This window comes from Alosa sapidissima, chromosome 2 (genome assembly GCF_018492685.1).
Source record: "Alosa sapidissima isolate fAloSap1 chromosome 2, fAloSap1.pri, whole genome shotgun sequence".
Taxonomy (NCBI): Eukaryota; Metazoa; Chordata; class Actinopteri; order Clupeiformes; family Clupeidae; genus Alosa; species Alosa sapidissima.
Window position 1 is genome coordinate 26,986,863 of NC_055958.1, and position 20,171 is coordinate 27,007,033.

The 20,171-nt window shown below is 49.4% G+C and overlaps 3 protein-coding genes across 3 annotated transcripts in view; all 3 read left to right on the top strand.

Moving 5' to 3' along the window:
* Positions 1-15,150, top strand: part of LOC121697029 — a 43,877-nt gene extending 28,727 nt beyond the window's left edge. Inside the window, exons 22-39 of the mRNA XM_042078296.1 lie at positions 28-627; positions 925-1,521; positions 1,757-2,356; positions 2,562-3,161; positions 3,459-4,055; positions 4,291-4,890; positions 5,096-5,695; positions 5,992-6,588; positions 6,824-7,423; positions 7,629-8,228; positions 8,526-9,122; positions 9,358-9,957; positions 10,163-10,762; positions 11,060-11,656; positions 11,892-12,491; positions 12,697-13,296; positions 13,594-14,190; positions 14,387-15,150. Of these exons, the coding sequence (XP_041934230.1) occupies positions 28-627; positions 925-1,521; positions 1,757-2,356; positions 2,562-3,161; positions 3,459-4,055; positions 4,291-4,890; positions 5,096-5,695; positions 5,992-6,588; positions 6,824-7,423; positions 7,629-8,228; positions 8,526-9,122; positions 9,358-9,957; positions 10,163-10,762; positions 11,060-11,656; positions 11,892-12,491; positions 12,697-13,296; positions 13,594-14,190; positions 14,387-15,042 (10,838 nt within the window). The 3' untranslated portion in view covers positions 15,043-15,150. The remainder of the gene's footprint in view (positions 1-27; positions 628-924; positions 1,522-1,756; positions 2,357-2,561; positions 3,162-3,458; positions 4,056-4,290; positions 4,891-5,095; positions 5,696-5,991; positions 6,589-6,823; positions 7,424-7,628; positions 8,229-8,525; positions 9,123-9,357; positions 9,958-10,162; positions 10,763-11,059; positions 11,657-11,891; positions 12,492-12,696; positions 13,297-13,593; positions 14,191-14,386) is intronic.
* Positions 15,151-15,226: 76 nt separating this feature from the next.
* LOC121698455 (collagen alpha-3(VI) chain-like) lies at positions 15,227-17,645 on the top strand. The gene is made up of 3 exons (XM_042080578.1): positions 15,227-15,791; positions 16,089-16,685; positions 16,882-17,645. Exons 1-3 carry the CDS (start codon positions 15,269-15,271, stop codon positions 17,535-17,537), a joined length of 1,776 nt encoding a protein of 591 aa, XP_041936512.1. The 5' UTR covers positions 15,227-15,268; the 3' UTR covers positions 17,538-17,645.
* A 76-nt stretch (positions 17,646-17,721) lies between these two features.
* Positions 17,722-20,143, top strand: LOC121698465 (collagen alpha-3(VI) chain-like). The gene is made up of 3 exons (XM_042080592.1): positions 17,722-18,286; positions 18,584-19,180; positions 19,377-20,143. Exons 1-3 carry the CDS (start codon positions 17,764-17,766, stop codon positions 20,030-20,032), a joined length of 1,776 nt encoding a protein of 591 aa, XP_041936526.1. The 5' UTR covers positions 17,722-17,763; the 3' UTR covers positions 20,033-20,143.
* The last annotated feature ends 28 nt before the right edge of the window (positions 20,144-20,171 follow it).

Below are 20,171 nucleotides of genomic sequence, written 5' to 3' on the forward strand. Positions count from 1 at the left end.
TCTTTTGACATGCTTTATCTGCTGTAGTCGAGGGCCGTGCTGCCAGGAGAGACGTCATACTCCTCCTTGATGGTTCAGACGGAAATAGGAATGGATTCCCCGCCATGCGTGACTTTGTTCAGAGAGTGGTGGAGAAACTCCATGTGGATGAAGGCAGAGACCGCGTTTCTGTGGTCCAGTACAGCCAAGAGCCCGAGGCTAGTTTCTATCTGAACACCTACACCACAAAGGAAGAGGTTCTGGAACATGTCCGCGGTCTGAGGCACAAAGGAGGGAGACCCCTCAACACCGGGTCAGCCCTCCAGTATGTGAGAGACAGTGTCCTCAGTGATTCCTCTGGCAGTAGACGCCTGCAGGGTGTCCCACAGATACTGATTTTACTGAACGGTGGAAGGTCTTCTGACAATGTGGACACGCCAGCCTCTGCTCTTAGGGAGCTGGGAGTGAAAATCTTTACCATTGGCAACAGATACTCTGACAGCAGAGAATTGCAGAGGATTTCAAAAGAGCCTAGCAATGCAGTGTCAGTGTCTGACTTCAGTGACCTCCCCAGTGTTCAGGAGCAGCTCTTGGATTCCGTAGAAACCGTTGTCGTCTCTGTGACACCAACAACCCCAACTGTCTTAGGTATGTCTACCTGTTGACGTCTGTGCTGCCCTTTAGTCTTTCCCGTAGTGCCGTCTTTCCCTCTTCAATAGCAGTAAGCCTTTTCAAATTCTGACGTAAAGCCGCTAATTGGAGTTGCATAGACATTGCCAACGTATGAAGCCAGGCAACTTCATGAAGGGGTGGGGGGTGGCAGGCTGGGTTTACTGGAGCCATTTCCTTTCATTTGTAAGCTAGAACTGATGTGAGGAATGGCAAGTGAGTTTGCTGTGCTGAAAGAAAGTGTGCTCCGTGCTAAACATGTCGTTTTCCTTCTAGTTGACCAAACCGCACCCAGAAAGGATGTTGTATTCCTGCTGGATGGCTCTGATTACACTAGGAATGCCTTCCCAGCTATGAAGGACTTTGTTCAGAGGGTAGTGGAGAAGCTAAATGTGATGGAGAACAGAGATCGTGTGTCTGTGGTCCAATACAGCAGAGACCCAGAGGCCCATTTCTATCTGAACACATACACAGGAAAGGAAGAAACTCTTGACGCTGTGAGAGCTCTGAGGCACAAAGGAGGCAGGCCCCTCAACACCGGGGCGGCTCTCCAGTACGTGAGAGACAGCGCCTTCTCTCCTTCCGCTGGCAGCAGACGGCAAGAGGGTGTTCCTCAAATTCTAATCCTGCTGAGCGGAGCGAGGTCTAGCGATAACGTAGACACCCCAGCCACCTCTCTCAAAGAGAGTGGCGTCTTAATCTTTGCTATTGGCACCAAAAATTCCAGCCGAGAGGTTGAGAAGATTTCTTCCGATCCTACCTATGCCCAGTTTGTGTCAGACTTTTCGGAGCTGCCAAATGTCCAGCAGCAATTCCTGGCCTCTGTGAACACTGCTGTCTTGGAGGTAACACAGACATCACCACCGGTTTTGGGTAAGATTGATTTAACCATATTGCTCCTCATCTCTTCAGATAGGCTTGTCTGTGGTGTATTTATTCCTTTCTGCCCCCAATGTAAAGAAAAATGAACTATTGTCAGGCCAGCGTGTTGCATGTCCAGACATATCTTAAAACAACCCGAGAGTGATTTGAGTGCTAGAGTTTCACCCATACTCTGCAGGCTAAAGTTCTCATATGGGTGTGTGTCTGTGCATTTCAATACCCTTAGTTGACAGAAGAATCCCCCGAAAAGACGTGGTGTTCATGCTGGATGGTTCCGATGGAACAAGGAACGTGTTCCCAGCAGTGCTTGACTTTGTTCAGAGAGTGGTGGAGAAACTAAATGTGGGTGAGGGCAAAGACCGTGTGTCTGTGGTCCAGTACAGCAGAGACCCAGTGGCCCACTTCTACCTAAACACCCACTCAAGGAAGGAAGATGTTCTTGAGAATGTTAGAAGTCTGAGACATAAAGGAGGAAGGCCCCTCAACACTGGTGCAGCTCTCCAGTATGTGAGGGAGAACGTGTTCACAGCCTCCTCCGGTTCTAGACGCTTAGAAGGTGTGCCACAAATGCTGATCCTGCTTAGCGGTGGAAAGTCTTTTGACAGTGTGGACGCTCCAGCCTCGGCTCTTAAACAGCTGGGAGTGCAGATCCTTCCAATTGGAAGCAGGAACTCTGACAGCAGAGAGCTGCAGAGGATCTCACACGACCCTAGTTACGCAATGTCAGTGTCCGACTTCAGTGACCTTCCAAGTGTTCAACAGCAACTTCTCTCTGTCGTGAGCCCAGTAGTAGTGGAGGCCACTCCCAAAACACCGACAGTCATAGGTAAGAACACATGTGTCTGTTGTGTCTTTTTTGTGCCATGCTGCAGGATGATGTAGTTGTGTTAGCTAAAGAAAACAAAAACTGTTAGCTCATTTACTCAGTCTGACATTAGGGCCAAAACAGGGCTTGATGCCCGTGGAATTAGTTGCAAAGTGTGCTTGGCAGAGTACTAGATTGCTCTTTTGACATGCTTTATCTGCTGTAGTCGAGGGCCGTGCTGCCAGGAGAGACGTCATACTCCTCCTTGATGGTTCAGACGGAAATAGGAATGGATTCCCCGCCATGCGTGACTTTGTTCAGAGAGTGGTGGAGAAACTCCATGTGGATGAAGGCAGAGACCGAGTTTCTGTGGTCCAGTACAGCCAAGAGCCCGAGGCTAGTTTCTATCTGAACACCTACACCACAAAGGAAGAGGTTCTGGAACATGTCCGCGGTCTGAGGCACAAAGGAGGGAGACCCCTCAACACCGGGTCAGCCCTCCAGTATGTGAGAGACAGTGTCCTCAGTGATTCCTCTGGCAGTAGACGCCTGCAGGGTGTCCCACAGATACTGATTTTACTGAACGGTGGAAGGTCTTCTGACAATGTGGACACGCCAGCCTCTGCTCTTTGGGAGCTGGGAGTGAAAATCTTTACCATTGGCAACAGATACTCTGACAGCAGAGAATTGCAGAGGATTTCAAAAGAGCCTAGCAATGCAGTGTCAGTGTCTGACTTCAGTGACCTCCCCAGTGTTCAGGAGCAGCTCTTGGATTCCGTAGAAACCGTTGTCGTCTCTGTGACACCAACAACCCCAACTGTCTTAGGTATGTCTACCTGTTGACGTCTGTGCTGCCCTTTAGTCTTTCCCGTAGTGCCGTCTTTCCCTCTTCAATAGCAGTAAGCCTTTTCAAATTCTGACGTAAAGCCGCTAATTGGAGTTGCATAGACATTGCCAACGTATGAAGCCAGGCAACTTCATGAAGGGGTGGGGGGTGGCAGGCTGGGTTTACTGGAGCCATTTCCTTTCATTTGTAAGCTAGAACTGATGTGAGGAATGGCAAGTGAGTTTGCTGTGCTGAAAGAAAGTGTGCTCCGTGCTAAACATGTCGTTTTCCTTCTAGTTGACCAAACCGCACCCAGAAAGGATGTTGTATTCCTGCTTGATGGCTCTGATTACACTAGGAATGCCTTCCCAGCTATGAAGGACTTTGTTCAGAGGGTAGTGGAGAAGCTAAATGTGATGGAGAACAGAGATCGTGTGTCTGTGGTCCAATACAGCAGAGACCCAGAGGCCCATTTCTATCTGAACACATACACAGGAAAGGAAGAAACTCTTGACGCTGTGAGAGCTCTGAGGCACAAAGGAGGCAGGCCCCTCAACACCGGGGCGGCTCTCCAGTACGTGAGAGACAGCGCCTTCTCTCCTTCCGCTGGCAGCAGACGGCAAGAGGGTGTTCCTCAAATTCTAATCCTGCTGAGCGGAGCGAGGTCTAGCGATAACGTAGACACCCCAGCCACCTCTCTCAAAGAGAGTGGCGTCTTAATCTTTGCTATTGGCACCAAAAATTCCAGCCGAGAGGTTGAGAAGATTTCTTCCGATCCTACCTATGCCCAGTCTGTGTCAGACTTTTCGGAGCTGCCAAATGTCCAGCAGCAATTCCTGGCCTCTGTGAACACTGCTGTCTTGGAGGTAACACAGACATCACCACCGGTTTTGGGTAAGACTGATTTAACCATATTGCTCCTCATCTCTTCAGATAGGCTTGTCTGTGGTGTATTTATTCCTTTCTGCCCCCAATGTAAAGAAAAATGAACTATTGTCAGGCCAGCGTGTTGCATGTCCAGACATATCTTAAAACAACCCGAGAGTGATTTGAGTGCTAGAGTTTCACCCATACTCTGCAGGCTAAAGTTCTCATATGGGTGTGTGTCTGTGCATTTCAATACCCTTAGTTGACAGAAGAATCCCCCGAAAAGACGTGGTGTTCATGCTGGATGGTTCCGATGGAACAAGGAACGTGTTCCCAGCAGTGCTTGACTTTGTTCAGAGAGTGGTGGAGAAACTAAATGTGGGTGAGGGCAAAGACCGTGTGTCTGTGGTCCAGTACAGCAGAGACCCAGTGGCCCACTTCTACCTAAACACCCACTCAAGGAAGGAAGATGTTCTTGAGAATGTTAGAAGTCTGAGACATAAAGGAGGAAGGCCCCTCAACACTGGTGCAGCTCTCCAGTATGTGAGGGAGAACGTGTTCACAGCCTCCTCCGGTTCTAGACGCTTAGAAGGTGTGCCACAAATGCTGATCCTGCTTAGCGGTGGAAAGTCTTTTGACAGCGTGGACGCTCCAGCCTCGGCTCTTAAACAGCTGGGAGTGCAGATCCTTCCAATTGGAAGCAGGAACTCTGACAGCAGAGAGCTGCAGAGGATCTCACACGACCCTAGTTACGCAATGTCAGTGTCCGACTTCAGTGACCTTCCAAGTGTTCAACAGCAACTTCTCTCTGTCGTGAGCCCAGTAGTAGTGGAGGCCACTCCCAAAACACCGACAGTCATAGGTAAGAACACATGTGTCTGTTGTGTCTTTTTTGTGCCATGCTGCAGGATGATGTAGTTGTGTTAGCTAAAGAAAACAAAAACTGTTAGCTCATTTACTCAGTCTGACATTAGGGCCAAAACAGGGCTTGATGCCCGTGGAATTAGTTGCAAAGTGTGCTTGGCAGAGTACTAGATTGCTCTTTTGACATGCTTTATCTGCTGTAGCCGAGGGCCGTGCTGCCAGGAGAGACGTCATACTCCTCCTTGATGGTTCAGACGGAAATAGGAATGGATTCCCCGCCATGCGTGACTTTGTTCAGAGAGTGGTGGAGAAACTCCATGTGGATGAAGGCAGAGACCGCGTTTCTGTGGTCCAGTACAGCCAAGAGCCCGAGGCTAGTTTCTATCTGAACACCTACACCACAAAGGAAGAGGTTCTGGAACATGTCCGCGGTCTGAGGCACAAAGGAGGGAGACCCCTCAACACCGGGTCAGCCCTCCAGTATGTGAGAGACAGTGTCCTCAGTGATTCCTCTGGCAGTAGACGCCTGCAGGGTGTCCCACAGATACTGATTTTACTGAACGGTGGAAAGTCTTCTGACAGTGTGGACACGCCAGCCTCTGCTCTTAGGGAGCTGGGAGTGAAAATCTTTACCATTGGCAACAGATACTCTGACAGCAGAGAATTGCAGAGGATTTCAAAAGAGCCTAGCAATGCAGTGTCAGTGTCTGACTTCAGTGACCTCCCCAGTGTTCAGGAGCAGCTCTTGGATTCCGTAGAAACCGTTGTCGTCTCTGTGACACCAACAACCCCAACTGTCTTAGGTATGTCTACCTGTTGACGTCTGTGCTGCCCTTTAGTCTTTCCCGTATTGCCGTCTTTCCCTCTTCAATAGCAGTAAGCCTTTTCAAATTCTGACGTAAAGCCGCTAATTGGAGTTGCATAGACATTGCCAACGTATGAAGCCAGGCAACTTCATGAAGGGGTGGGGGGTGGCAAGCTGGGTTTACTGGGCCATTTCCTTTCATTTGTAAGCTAGAACTGATGTGAGGAATGGCAAGTGAGTTTGCTGTGCTGAAAGAAAGTGTGCTCCGTGCTAAACATGTCGTTTTCCTTCTAGTTGACCAAACCGCACCCAGAAAGGATGTTGTATTCCTGCTGGATGGCTCTGATTACACTAGGAATGCCTTCCCAGCTATGAAGGACTTTGTTCAGAGGGTAGTGGAGAAGCTAAATGTGATGGAGAACAGAGATCGTGTGTCTGTGGTCCAATACAGCAGAGACCCAGAGGCCCATTTCTATCTGAACACATACACAGGAAAGGAAGAAACTCTTGACGCTGTGAGAGCTCTGAGGCACAAAGGAGGCAGGCCCCTCAACACCGGGGCGGCTCTCCAGTACGTGAGAGACAGCGCCTTCTCTCCTTCCGCTGGCAGCAGACGGCAAGAGGGTGTTCCTCAAATTCTAATCCTGCTGAGCGGAGCGAGGTCTAGCGATAACGTAGACACCCCAGCCACCTCTCTCAAAGAGAGTGGCGTCTTAATCTTTGCTATTGGCACCAAAAATTCCAGCCGAGAGGTTGAGAAGATTTCTTCCGATCCTACCTATGCCCAGTCTGTGTCAGACTTTTCGGAGCTGCCAAATGTCCAGCAGCAATTCCTGGCCTCTGTGAACACTGCTGTCTTGGAGGTAACACAGACATCACCACCGGTTTTGGGTAAGATTGATTTAACCATATTGCTCCTCATCTCTTCAGATAGGCTTGTCTGTGGTGTATTTATTCCTTTCTGCCCCCAATGTAAAGAAAAATGAACTATTGTCAGGCCAGCGTGTTGCATGTCCAGACATATCTTAAAACAACCCGAGAGTGATTTGAGTGCTAGAGTTTCACCCATACTCTGCAGGCTAAAGTTCTCATATGGGTGTGTGTCTGTGCATTTCAATACCCTTAGTTGACAGAAGAATCCCCCGAAAAGACGTGGTGTTCATGCTGGATGGTTCCGATGGAACAAGGAACGTGTTCCCAGCAGTGCTTGACTTTGTTCAGAGAGTGGTGGAGAAACTAAATGTGGGTGAGGGCAAAGACCGTGTGTCTGTGGTCCAGTACAGCAGAGACCCAGTGGCCCACTTCTACCTAAACACCCACTCAAGGAAGGAAGATGTTCTTGAGAATGTTAGAAGTCTGAGACATAAAGGAGGAAGGCCCCTCAACACTGGTGCAGCTCTCCAGTATGTGAGGGAGAACGTGTTCACAGCCTCCTCCGGTTCTAGACGCTTAGAAGGTGTGCCACAAATGCTGATCCTGCTTAGCGGTGGAAAGTCTTTTGACAGCGTGGACGCTCCAGCCTCGGCTCTTAAACAGCTGGGAGTGCAGATCCTTCCAATTGGAAGCAGGAACTCTGACAGCAGAGAGCTGCAGAGGATCTCACACGACCCTAGTTACGCAATGTCAGTGTCCGACTTCAGTGACCTTCCAAGTGTTCAACAGCAACTTCTCTCTGTCGTGAGCCCAGTAGTAGTGGAGGCCACTCCCAAAACACCGACAGTCATAGGTAAGAACACATGTGTCTGTTGTGTCTTTTTTGTGCCATGCTGCAGGATGATGTAGTTGTGTTAGCTAAAGAAAACAAAAACTGTTAGCTCATTTACTCAGTCTGACATTAGGGCCAAAACAGGGCTTGATGCCCGTGGAATTAGTTGCAAAGTGTGCTTGGCAGAGTACTAGATTGCTCTTTTGACATGCTTTATCTGCTGTAGTCGAGGGCCGTGCTGCCAGGAGAGACGTCATACTCCTCCTTGATGGTTCAGACGGAAATAGGAATGGATTCCCCGCCATGCGTGACTTTGTTCAGAGAGTGGTGGAGAAACTCCATGTGGATGAAGGCAGAGACCGAGTTTCTGTGGTCCAGTACAGCCAAGAGCCCGAGGCTAGTTTCTATCTGAACACCTACACCACAAAGGAAGAGGTTCTGGAACATGTCCGCGGTCTGAGGCACAAAGGAGGGAGACCCCTCAACACCGGGTCAGCCCTCCAGTATGTGAGAGACAGTGTCCTCAGTGATTCCTCTGGCAGTAGACGCCTGCAGGGTGTCCCACAGATACTGATTTTACTGAACGGTGGAAGGTCTTCTGACAATGTGGACACGCCAGCCTGTGCTCTTTGGGAGCTGGGAGTGAAAATCTTTACCATTGGCAACAGATACTCTGACAGCAGAGAATTGCAGAGGATTTCAAAAGAGCCTAGCAATGCAGTGTCAGTGTCTGACTTCAGTGACCTCCCCAGTGTTCAGGAGCAGCTCTTGGATTCCGTAGAAACCGTTGTCGTCTCTGTGACACCAACAACCCCAACTGTCTTAGGTATGTCTACCTGTTGACGTCTGTGCTGCCCTTTAGTCTTTCCCGTAGTGCCGTCTTTCCCTCTTCAATAGCAGTAAGCCTTTTCAAATTCTGACGTAAAGCCGCTAATTGGAGTTGCATAGACATTGCCAACGTATGAAGCCAGGCAACTTCATGAAGGGGTGGGGGGTGGCAGGCTGGGTTTACTGGAGCCATTTCCTTTCATTTGTAAGCTAGAACTGATGTGAGGAATGGCAAGTGAGTTTGCTGTGCTGAAAGAAAGTGTGCTCCGTGCTAAACATGTCGTTTTCCTTCTAGTTGACCAAACCGCACCCAGAAAGGATGTTGTATTCCTGCTTGATGGCTCTGATTACACTAGGAATGCCTTCCCAGCTATGAAGGACTTTGTTCAGAGGGTAGTGGAGAAGCTAAATGTGATGGAGAACAGAGATCGTGTGTCTGTGGTCCAATACAGCAGAGACCCAGAGGCCCATTTCTATCTGAACACATACACAGGAAAGGAAGAAACTCTTGACGCTGTGAGAGCTCTGAGGCACAAAGGAGGCAGGCCCCTCAACACCGGGGCGGCTCTCCAGTACGTGAGAGACAGCGCCTTCTCTCCTTCCGCTGGCAGCAGACGGCAAGAGGGTGTTCCTCAAATTCTAATCCTGCTGAGCGGAGCGAGGTCTAGCGATAACGTAGACACCCCAGCCACCTCTCTCAAAGAGAGTGGCGTCTTAATCTTTGCTATTGGCACCAAAAATTCCAGCCGAGAGGTTGAGAAGATTTCTTCCGATCCTACCTATGCCCAGTCTGTGTCAGACTTTTCGGAGCTGCCAAATGTCCAGCAGCAATTCCTGGCCTCTGTGAACACTGCTGTCTTGGAGGTAACACAGACATCACCACCGGTTTTGGGTAAGACTGATTTAACCATATTGCTCCTCATCTCTTCAGATAGGCTTGTCTGTGGTGTATTTATTCCTTTCTGCCCCCAATGTAAAGAAAAATGAACTATTGTCAGGCCAGCGTGTTGCATGTCCAGACATATCTTAAAACAACCCGAGAGTGATTTGAGTGCTAGAGTTTCACCCATACTCTGCAGGCTAAAGTTCTCATATGGGTGTGTGTCTGTGCATTTCAATACCCTTAGTTGACAGAAGAATCCCCCGAAAAGACGTGGTGTTCATGCTGGATGGTTCCGATGGAACAAGGAACGTGTTCCCAGCAGTGCTTGACTTTGTTCAGAGAGTGGTGGAGAAACTAAATGTGGGTGAGGGCAAAGACCGTGTGTCTGTGGTCCAGTACAGCAGAGACCCAGTGGCCCACTTCTACCTAAACACCCACTCAAGGAAGGAAGATGTTCTTGAGAATGTTAGAAGTCTGAGACATAAAGGAGGAAGGCCCCTCAACACTGGTGCAGCTCTCCAGTATGTGAGGGAGAACGTGTTCACAGCCTCCTCCGGTTCTAGACGCTTAGAAGGTGTGCCACAAATGCTGATCCTGCTTAGCGGTGGAAAGTCTTTTGACAGCGTGGACGCTCCAGCCTCGGCTCTTAAACAGCTGGGAGTGCAGATCCTTCCAATTGGAAGCAGGAACTCTGACAGCAGAGAGCTGCAGAGGATCTCACACGACCCTAGTTACGCAATGTCAGTGTCCGACTTCAGTGACCTTCCAAGTGTTCAACAGCAACTTCTCTCTGTCGTGAGCCCAGTAGTAGTGGAGGCCACTCCCAAAACACCGACAGTCATAGGTAAGAACACATGTGTCTGTTGTGTCTTTTTTGTGCCATGCTGCAGGATGATGTAGTTGTGTTAGCTAAAGAAAACAAAAACTGTTAGCTCATTTACTCAGTCTGACATTAGGGCCAAAACAGGGCTTGATGCCCGTGGAATTAGTTGCAAAGTGTGCTTGGCAGAGTACTAGATTGCTCTTTTGACATGCTTTATCTGCTGTAGCCGAGGGCCGTGCTGCCAGGAGAGACGTCATACTCCTCCTTGATGGTTCAGACGGAAATAGGAATGGATTCCCCGCCATGCGTGACTTTGTTCAGAGAGTGGTGGAGAAACTCCATGTGGATGAAGGCAGAGACCGCGTTTCTGTGGTCCAGTACAGCCAAGAGCCCGAGGCTAGTTTCTATCTGAACACCTACACCACAAAGGAAGAGGTTCTGGAACATGTCCGCGGTCTGAGGCACAAAGGAGGGAGACCCCTCAACACCGGGTCAGCCCTCCAGTATGTGAGAGACAGTGTCCTCAGTGATTCCTCTGGCAGTAGACGCCTGCAGGGTGTCCCACAGATACTGATTTTACTGAACGGTGGAAAGTCTTCTGACAGTGTGGACACGCCAGCCTCTGCTCTTAGGGAGCTGGGAGTGAAAATCTTTACCATTGGCAACAGATACTCTGACAGCAGAGAATTGCAGAGGATTTCAAAAGAGCCTAGCAATGCAGTGTCAGTGTCTGACTTCAGTGACCTCCCCAGTGTTCAGGAGCAGCTCTTGGATTCCGTAGAAACCGTTGTCGTCTCTGTGACACCAACAACCCCAACTGTCTTAGGTATGTCTACCTGTTGACGTCTGTGCTGCCCTTTAGTCTTTCCCGTATTGCCGTCTTTCCCTCTTCAATAGCAGTAAGCCTTTTCAAATTCTGACGTAAAGCCGCTAATTGGAGTTGCATAGACATTGCCAACGTATGAAGCCAGGCAACTTCATGAAGGGGTGGGGGGTGGCAAGCTGGGTTTACTGGAGCCATTTCCTTTCATTTGTAAGCTAGAACTGATGTGAGGAATGGCAAGTGAGTTTGCTGTGCTGAAAGAAAGTGTGCTCCGTGCTAAACATGTCGTTTTCCTTCTAGTTGACCAAACCGCACCCAGAAAGGATGTTGTATTCCTGCTGGATGGCTCTGATTACACTAGGAATGCCTTCCCAGCTATGAAGGACTTTGTTCAGAGGGTAGTGGAGAAGCTAAATGTGATGGAGAACAGAGATCGTGTGTCTGTGGTCCAATACAGCAGAGACCCAGAGGCCCATTTCTATCTGAACACATACACAGGAAAGGAAGAAACTCTTGACGCTGTGAGAGCTCTGAGGCACAAAGGAGGCAGGCCCCTCAACACCGGGGCGGCTCTCCAGTACGTGAAAGACAGCGCCTTCTCTCCTTCCGCTGGCAGCAGACGGCAAGAGGGTGTTCCTCAAATTCTAATCCTGCTGAGCGGAGCGAGGTCTAGCGATAACGTAGACACCCCAGCCACCTCTCTCAAAGAGAGTGGCGTCTTAATCTTTGCTATTGGCACCAAAAATTCCAGCCGAGAGGTTGAGAAGATTTCTTCCGATCCTACCTATGCCCAGTCTGTGTCAGACTTTTCGGAGCTGCCAAATGTCCAGCAGCAATTCCTGGCCTCTGTGAACACTGCTGTCTTGGAGGTAACACAGACATCACCACCGGTTTTGGGTAAGATTGATTTAACCATATTGCTCCTCATCTCTTCAGATAGGCTTGTCTGTGGTGTATTTATTCCTTTCTGCCCCCAATGTAAAGAAAAATGAACTATTGTCAGGCCAGCGTGTTGCATGTCCAGACATATCTTAAAACAACCCGAGAGTGATTTGAGTGCTAGAGTTTCACCCATACTCTGCAGGCTAAAGTTCTCATATGGGTGTGTGTCTGTGCATTTCAATACCCTTAGTTGACAGAAGAATCCCCCGAAAAGACGTGGTGTTCATGCTGGATGGTTCCGATGGAACAAGGAACGTGTTCCCAGCAGTGCTTGACTTTGTTCAGAGAGTGGTGGAGAAACTAAATGTGGGTGAGGGCAAAGACCGTGTGTCTGTGGTCCAGTACAGCAGAGACCCAGTGGCCCACTTCTACCTAAACACCCACTCAAGGAAGGAAGATGTTCTTGAGAATGTTAGAAGTCTGAGACATAAAGGAGGAAGGCCCCTCAACACTGGTGCAGCTCTCCAGTATGTGAGGGAGAACGTGTTCACAGCCTCCTCCGGTTCTAGACGCTTAGAAGGTGTGCCACAAATGCTGATCCTGCTTAGCGGTGGAAAGTCTTTTGACAGCGTGGACGCTCCAGCCTCGGCTCTTAAACAGCTGGGAGTGCAGATCCTTCCAATTGGAAGCAGGAACTCTGACAGCAGAGAGCTGCAGAGGATCTCACACGACCCTAGTTACGCAATGTCAGTGTCCGACTTCAGTGACCTTCCAAGTGTTCAACAGCAACTTCTCTCTGTCGTGAGCCCAGTAGTAGTGGAGGCCACTCCCAAAACACCGACAGTCATAGGTAAGAACACATGTGTCTGTTGTGTCTTTTTTGTGCCATGCTGCAGGATGATGTAGTTGTGTTAGCTAAAGAAAACAAAAACTGTTAGCTCATTTACTCAGTCTGACATTAGGGCCAAAACAGGGCTTGATGCCCGTGGAATTAGTTGCAAAGTGTGCTTGGCAGAGTACTAGATTGCTCTTTTGACATGCTTTATCTGCTGTAGTCGAGGGCCGTGCTGCCAGGAGAGACGTCATACTCCTCCTTGATGGTTCAGACGGAAATAGGAATGGATTCCCCGCCATGCGTGACTTTGTTCAGAGAGTGGTGGAGAAACTCCATGTGGATGAAGGCAGAGACCGCGTTTCTGTGGTCCAGTACAGCCAAGAGCCCGAGGCTAGTTTCTATCTGAACACCTACACCACAAAGGAAGAGGTTCTGGAACATGTCCGCGGTCTGAGGCACAAAGGAGGGAGACCCCTCAACACCGGGTCAGCCCTCCAGTATGTGAGAGACAGTGTCCTCAGTGATTCCTCTGGCAGTAGACGCCTGCAGGGTGTCCCACAGATACTGATTTTACTGAACGGTGGAAGGTCTTCTGACAATGTGGACACGCCAGCCTCTGCTCTTAGGGAGCTGGGAGTGAAAATCTTTACCATTGGCAACAGATACTCTGACAGCAGAGAATTGCAGAGGATTTCAAAAGAGCCTAGCAATGCAGTGTCAGTGTCTGACTTCAGTGACCTCCCCAGTGTTCAGGAGCAGCTCTTGGATTCCGTAGAAACCGTTGTCGTCTCTGTGACACCAACAACCCCAACTGTCTTAGGTATGTCTACCTGTTGACGTCTGTGCTGCCCTTTAGTCTTTCCCGTAGTGCCGTCTTTCCCTCTTCAATAGCAGTAAGCCTTTTCAAATTCTGACGTAAAGCCGCTAATTGGAGTTGCATAGACATTGCCAACGTATGAAGCCAGGCAACTTCATGAAGGGGTGGGGGGTGGCAGGCTGGGTTTACTGGAGCCATTTCCTTTCATTTGTAAGCTAGAACTGATGTGAGGAATGGCAAGTGAGTTTGCTGTGCTGAAAGAAAGTGTGCTCCGTGCTAAACATGTCGTTTTCCTTCTAGTTGACCAAACCGCACCCAGAAAGGATGTTGTATTCCTGCTGGATGGCTCTGATTACACTAGGAATGCCTTCCCAGCTATGAAGGACTTTGTTCAGAGGGTAGTGGAGAAGCTAAATGTGATGGAGAACAGAGATCGTGTGTCTGTGGTCCAATACAGCAGAGACCCAGAGGCCCATTTCTATCTGAACACATACACAGGAAAGGAAGAAACTCTTGACGCTGTGAGAGCTCTGAGGCACAAAGGAGGCAGGCCCCTCAACACCGGGGCGGCTCTCCAGTACGTGAGAGACAGCGCCTTCTCTCCTTCCGCTGGCAGCAGACGGCAAGAGGGTGTTCCTCAAATTCTAATCCTGCTGAGCGGAGCGAGGTCTAGCGATAACGTAGACACCCCAGCCACCTCTCTCAAAGAGAGTGGCGTCTTAATCTTTGCTATTGGCACCAAAAATTCCAGCCGAGAGGTTGAGAAGATTTCTTCCGATCCTACCTATGCCCAGTCTGTGTCAGACTTTTCGGAGCTGCCAAATGTCCAGCAGCAATTCCTGGCCTCTGTGAACACTGCTGTCTTGGAGGTAACACAGACATCACCACCGGTTTTGGGTAAGACTGATTTAACCATATTTATTCCTTTCTGCCCCCAATTTAGAGAAAAATGAACTATTGTCAGGCCAGCGTGTTGCATGTCCAGACATATCTTAAAACAACCCGAAAGTGATTTGAGTGCTAGAGTTTCACCCATACTCTGCAGGCTAAAGTTCTCATATGGGTGTGTGTCTGTGCATTTCAATACCCTTAGTTGACAGAAGAATCCCCCGAAAAGACGTGGTGTTCATGCTGGATGGTTCCGATGGAACAAGGAACGTGTTCCCAGCAGTGCTTGACTTTGTTCAGAGAGTGGTGGAGAAACTAAATGTGGGTGAGGGCAAAGACCGTGTGTCTGTGGTCCAGTACAGCAGAGACCCAGTGGCCCACTTCTACCTAAACACCCACTCAAGGAAGGAAGATGTTCTTGAGAATGTTAGAAGTCTGAGACATAAAGGAGGAAGGCCCCTCAACACTGGTGCAGCTCTCCAGTATGTGAGGGAGAACGTGTTCACAGCCTCCTCCGGTTCTAGACGCTTAGAAGGTGTGCCACAAATGCTGATCCTGCTTAGCGGTGGAAAGTCTTTTGACAGCGTGGACGCTCCAGCCTCGGCTCTTAAACAGCTGGGAGTGCAGATCCTTCCAATTGGAAGCAGGAACTCTGACAGCAGAGAGCTGCAGAGGATCTCACACGACCCTAGTTACGCAATGTCAGTGTCCGACTTCAGTGACCTTCCAAGTGTTCAACAGCAACTTCTCTCTGTCGTGAGCCCAGTAGTAGTGGAGGCCACTCCCAAAACACCGACAGTCATAGGTAAGAACACATGTGTCTGTTGTGTCTTTTTTGTGCCATGCTGCAGGATGATGTAGTTGTGTTAGCTAAAGAAAACAAAAACTGTTAGCTCATTTACTCAGTCTGACATTAGGGCCAAAACAGGGCTTGATGCCCGTGGAATTAGTTGCAAAGTGTGCTTGGCAGAGTACTAGATTGCTCTTTTGACATGCTTTATCTGCTGTAGCCGAGGGCCGTGCTGCCAGGAGAGACATCATACTCCTCCTTGATGGTTCAGACGGAAATAGGAATGGATTCCCCGCCATGCGTGACTTTGTTCAGAGAGTGGTGGAGAAACTCCATGTGGATGAAGGCAGAGACCGCGTTTCTGTGGTCCAGTACAGCCAAGAGCCCGAGGCTAGTTTCTATCTGAACACCTACACCACAAAGGAAGAGGTTCTGGAACATGTCCGCGGTCTGAGGCACAAAGGAGGGAGACCCCTCAACACCGGGTCAGCCCTCCAGTATGTGAGAGACAGTGTCCTCAGTGATTCCTCTGGCAGTAGACGCCTGCAGGGTGTCCCACAGATACTGATTTTACTGAACGGTGGAAAGTCTTCTGACAGTGTGGACACGCCAGCCTCTGCTCTTAGGGAGCTGGGAGTGAAAATCTTTACCATTGGCAACAGATACTCTGACAGCAGAGAATTGCAGAGGATTTCAAAAGAGCCTAGCAATGCAGTGTCAGTGTCTGACTTCAGTGACCTCCCCAGTGTTCAGGAGCAGCTCTTGGATTCCGTAGAAACCGTTGTCGTCTCTGTGACACCAACAACCCCAACTGTCTTAGGTATGTCTACCTGTTGACGTCTGTGCTGCCCTTTAGTCTTTCCCGTAGTGCCGTCTTTCCCTCTTCAATAGCAGTAAGCCTTTTCAAATTCTGACGTAAAGCCGCTAATTGGAGTTGCATAGACATTGCCAACGTATGAAGCCAGGCAACTTCATGAAGGGGTGGGGGATGGCAGGCTGGGTTTACTGGAGCCATTTCCTTTCATTTGTAAGCTAGAACTGATGTGAGGAATGGCAAGTGAGTTTGCTGTGCTGAAAGAAAGTGTGCTCCGTGCTAAACATGTCGTTTTCCTTCTAGTTGACCAAACCGCACCCAGAAAGGATGTTGTATTCCTGCTGGATGGCTCTGATTACACTAGGAATGCCTTCCCAGCTATGAAGGACTTTGTTCAGAGGGTAGTGGAGAAGCTAAATGTGATGGAGAACAGAGATCGTGTGTCTGTGGTCCAATACAGCAGAGACCCAGAGGCCCATTTCTATCTGAACACATACACAGGAAAGGAAGAAACTCTTGACGCTGTGAGAGCTCTGAGGCACAAAGGAGGCAGGCCCCTCAACACCGGGGCGGCTCTCCAGTACGTGAGAGACAGCGCCTTCTCTCCTTCCGCTGGCAGCAGACGGCAAGAGGGTGTTCCTCAAATTCTAATCCTGCTGAGCGGAGCGAGGTCTAGCGATAACGTAGACACCCCAGCCACCTCTCTCAAAGAGAGTGGCGTCTTAATCTTTGCTATTGGCACCAAAAATTCCAGCCGAGAGGTTGAGAAGATTTCTTCCGATCCTACCTATGCCCAGTCTGTGTCAGACTTTTCGGAGCTGCCAAATGTCCAGCAGCAATTCCTGGCCTCTGTGAACACTGCTGTCTTGGAGGTAACACAGACATCACCACCGGTTTTGGGTAAGACTGATTTAACCATATTTATTCCTTTCTGCCCCCAATTTAGAGAAAAATGAACTATTGTCAGGCCAGCGTGTTGCATGTCCAGACATATCTTAAAACAACCCGAAAGTGATTTGAGTGCTAGAGTTTCACCCATACTCTGCAGGCTAAAGTTCTCATATGGGTGTGTGTCTGTGCATTTCAATACCCTTAGTTGACAGAAGAATCCCCCGAAAAGACGTGGTGTTCATGCTGGATGGTTCCGATGGAACAAGGAACGTGTTCCCAGCAGTGCTTGACTTTGTTCAGAGAGTGGTGGAGAAACTAAATGTGGGTGAGGGCAAAGACCGTGTGTCTGTGGTCCAGTACAGCAGAGACCCAGTGGCCCACTTCTACCTAAACACCCACTCAAGGAAGGAAGATGTTCTTGAGAATGTTAGAAGTCTGAGACATAAAGGAGGAAGGCCCCTCAACACTGGTGCAGCTCTCCAGTATGTGAGGGAGAACGTGTTCACAGCCTCCTCCGGTTCTAGACGCTTAGAAGGTGTGCCACAAATGCTGATCCTGCTTAGCGGTGGAAAGTCTTTTGACAGCGTGGACGCTCCAGCCTCGGCTCTTAAACAGCTGGGAGTGCAGATCCTTCCAATTGGAAGCAGGAACTCTGACAGCAGAGAGCTGCAGAGGATCTCACACGACCCTAGTTACGCAATGTCAGTGTCCGACTTCAGTGACCTTCCAAGTGTTCAACAGCAACTTCTCTCTGTCGTGAGCCCAGTAGTAGTGGAGGCCACTCCCAAAACACCGACAGTCATAGGTAAGAACACATGTGTCTGTTGTGTCTTTTTTGTGCCATGCTGCAGGATGATGTAGTTGTGTTAGCTAAAGAAAACAAAAACTGTTAGCTCATTTACTCAGTCTGACATTAGGGCCAAAACAGGGCTTGATGCCCGTGGAATTAGTTGCAAAGTGTGCTTGGCAGAGTACTAGATTGCTCTTTTGACATGCTTTATCTGCTGTAGCCGAGGGCCGTGCTGCCAGGAGAGACATCATACTCCTCCTTGATGGTTCAGACGGAAATAGGAATGGATTCCCCGCCATGCGTGACTTTGTTCAGAGAGTGGTGGAGAAACTCCATGTGGATGAAGGCAGAGACCGCGTTTCTGTGGTCCAGTACAGCCAAGAGCCCGAGGCTAGTTTCTATCTGAACACCTACACCACAAAGGAAGAGGTTCTGGAACATGTCCGCGGTCTGAGGCACAAAGGAGGGAGACCCCTCAACACCGGGTCAGCCCTCCAGTATGTGAGAGACAGTGTCCTCAGTGATTCCTCTGGCAGTAGACGCCTGCAGGGTGTCCCACAGATACTGATTTTACTGAACGGTGGAAAGTCTTCTGACAGTGTGGACACGCCAGCCTCTGCTCTTAGGGAGCTGGGAGTGAAAATCTTTACCATTGGCAACAGATACTCTGACAGCAGAGAATTGCAGAGGATTTCAAAAGAGCCTAGCAATGCAGTGTCAGTGTCTGACTTCAGTGACCTCCCCAGTGTTCAGGAGCAGCTCTTGGATTCCGTAGAAACCGTTGTCGTCTCTGTGACACCAACAACCCCAACTGTCTTAGGTATGTCTACCTGTTGACGTCTGTGCTGCCCTTTAGTCTTTCCCGTAGTGCCGTCTTTCCCTCTTCAATAGCAGTAAGCCTTTTCAAATTCTGACGTAAAGCCGCTAATTGGAGTTGCATAGACATTGCCAACGTATGAAGCCAGGCAACTTCATGAAGGGGTGGGGGATGGCAGGCTGGGTTTACTGGAGCCATTTCCTTTCATTTGTAAGCTAGAACTGATGTGAGGAATGGCAAGTGAGTTTGCTGTGCTGAAAGAAAGTGTGCTCCGTGCTAAACATGTCGTTTTCCTTCTAGTTGACCAAACCGCACCCAGAAAGGATGTTGTATTCCTGCTGGATGGCTCTGATTACACTAGGAATGCCTTCCCAGCTATGAAGGACTTTGTTCAGAGGGTAGTGGAGAAGCTAAATGTGATGGAGAACAGAGATCGTGTGTCTGTGGTCCAATACAGCAGAGACCCAGAGGCCCATTTCTATCTGAACACATACACAGGAAAGGAAGAAACTCTTGACGCTGTGAGAGCTCTGAGGCACAAAGGAGGCAGGCCCCTCAACACCGGGGCGGCTCTCCAGTACGTGAGAGACAGCGCCTTCTCTCCTTCCGCTGGCAGCAGACGGCAAGAGGGTGTTCCTCAAATTCTAATCCTGCTGAGCGGAGCGAGGTCTAGCGATAACGTAGACACCCCAGCCACCTCTCTCAAAGAGAGTGGCGTCTTAATCTTTGCTATTGGCACCAAAAATTCCAGCCGAGAGGTTGAGAAGATTTCTTCCGATCCTACCTATGCCCAGTCTGTGTCAGACTTTTCGGAGCTGCCAAATGTCCAGCAGCAATTCCTGGCCTCTGTGAACACTGCTGTCTTGGAGGTAACACAGACATCACCACCGGTTTTGGGTAAGACTGATTTAACCATATTTATTCCTTTCTGCCCCCAATTTAGAGAAAAATGAACTATTGTCAGGCCAGCGTGTTGCATGTCCAGACATATCTTAAAACAACCCGAAAGTGATTTGAGTGCTAGAGTTTCACCCATACTCTGCAGGCTAAAGTTCTCATATGGGTGTGTGTCTGTGCATTTCAATACCCTTAGTTGACAGAAGAATCCCCCGAAAAGACGTGGTGTTCATGCTGGATGGTTCCGATGGAACAAGGAACGTGTTCCCAGCAGTGCTTGACTTTGTTCAGAGAGTGGTGGAGAAACTAAATGTGGGTGAGGGCAAAGACCGTGTGTCTGTGGTCCAGTACAGCAGAGACCCAGTGGCCCACTTCTACCTAAACACCCACTCAAGGAAGGAAGATGTTCTTGAGAATGTTAGAAGTCTGAGACATAAAGGAGGAAGGCCCCTCAACACTGGTGCAGCTCTCCAGTATGTGAGGGAGAACGTGTTCACAGCCTCCTCCGGTTCTAGACGCTTAGAAGGTGTGCCACAAATGCTGATCCTGCTTAGCGGTGGAAAGTCTTTTGACAGCGTGGACGCTCCAGCCTCGGCTCTTAAACAGCTGGGAGTGCAGATCATTCCAATTGGAAGCAGGAACTCTGACAGCAGAGAGCTGCAGAGGATCTCACACGACCCTAGTTACGCAATGTCAGTGTCCGACTTCAGTGACCTTCCAAGTGTTCAACAGCAACTTCTCTCTGTCGTGAGCCCAGTAGTAGTGGAGGCCACTCCCAAAACACCGACAGTCATAGGTAAGAACACATGTGTCTGTTGTGTCTTTTTTGTGCCATGCTGCAGGATGATGTAGTTGTGTTAGCTAAAGAAAACAAAAACTGTTAGCTCATTTACTCAGTCTGACATTAGGGCCAAAACAGGGCTTGATGCCCGTGGAATTAGTTGCAAAGTGTGCTTGGCAGAGTACTAGATTGCTCTTTTGACATGCTTTA

Bases quoted from the DNA above. Each gene is read 5' to 3' on its own strand.
- LOC121698455 (XM_042080578.1), top strand. From the start codon at position 15,269: ATGCGTGACTTTGTTCAGAGAGTGGTGGAGAAACTCCATGTGGATGAA. The intron at 15,792-16,088 runs GTATGTCTACCT...TTTTCCTTCTAG, and splicing joins AACAACCCCAACTGTCTTAG to TTGACCAAACCGCACCCAGA. The intron at 16,686-16,881 runs GTAAGACTGATT...CAATACCCTTAG, and splicing joins GACATCACCACCGGTTTTGG to TTGACAGAAGAATCCCCCGA.
- LOC121698465 (XM_042080592.1), top strand. From the start codon at position 17,764: ATGCGTGACTTTGTTCAGAGAGTGGTGGAGAAACTCCATGTGGATGAA. The intron at 18,287-18,583 runs GTATGTCTACCT...TTTTCCTTCTAG, and splicing joins AACAACCCCAACTGTCTTAG to TTGACCAAACCGCACCCAGA. The intron at 19,181-19,376 runs GTAAGACTGATT...CAATACCCTTAG, and splicing joins GACATCACCACCGGTTTTGG to TTGACAGAAGAATCCCCCGA.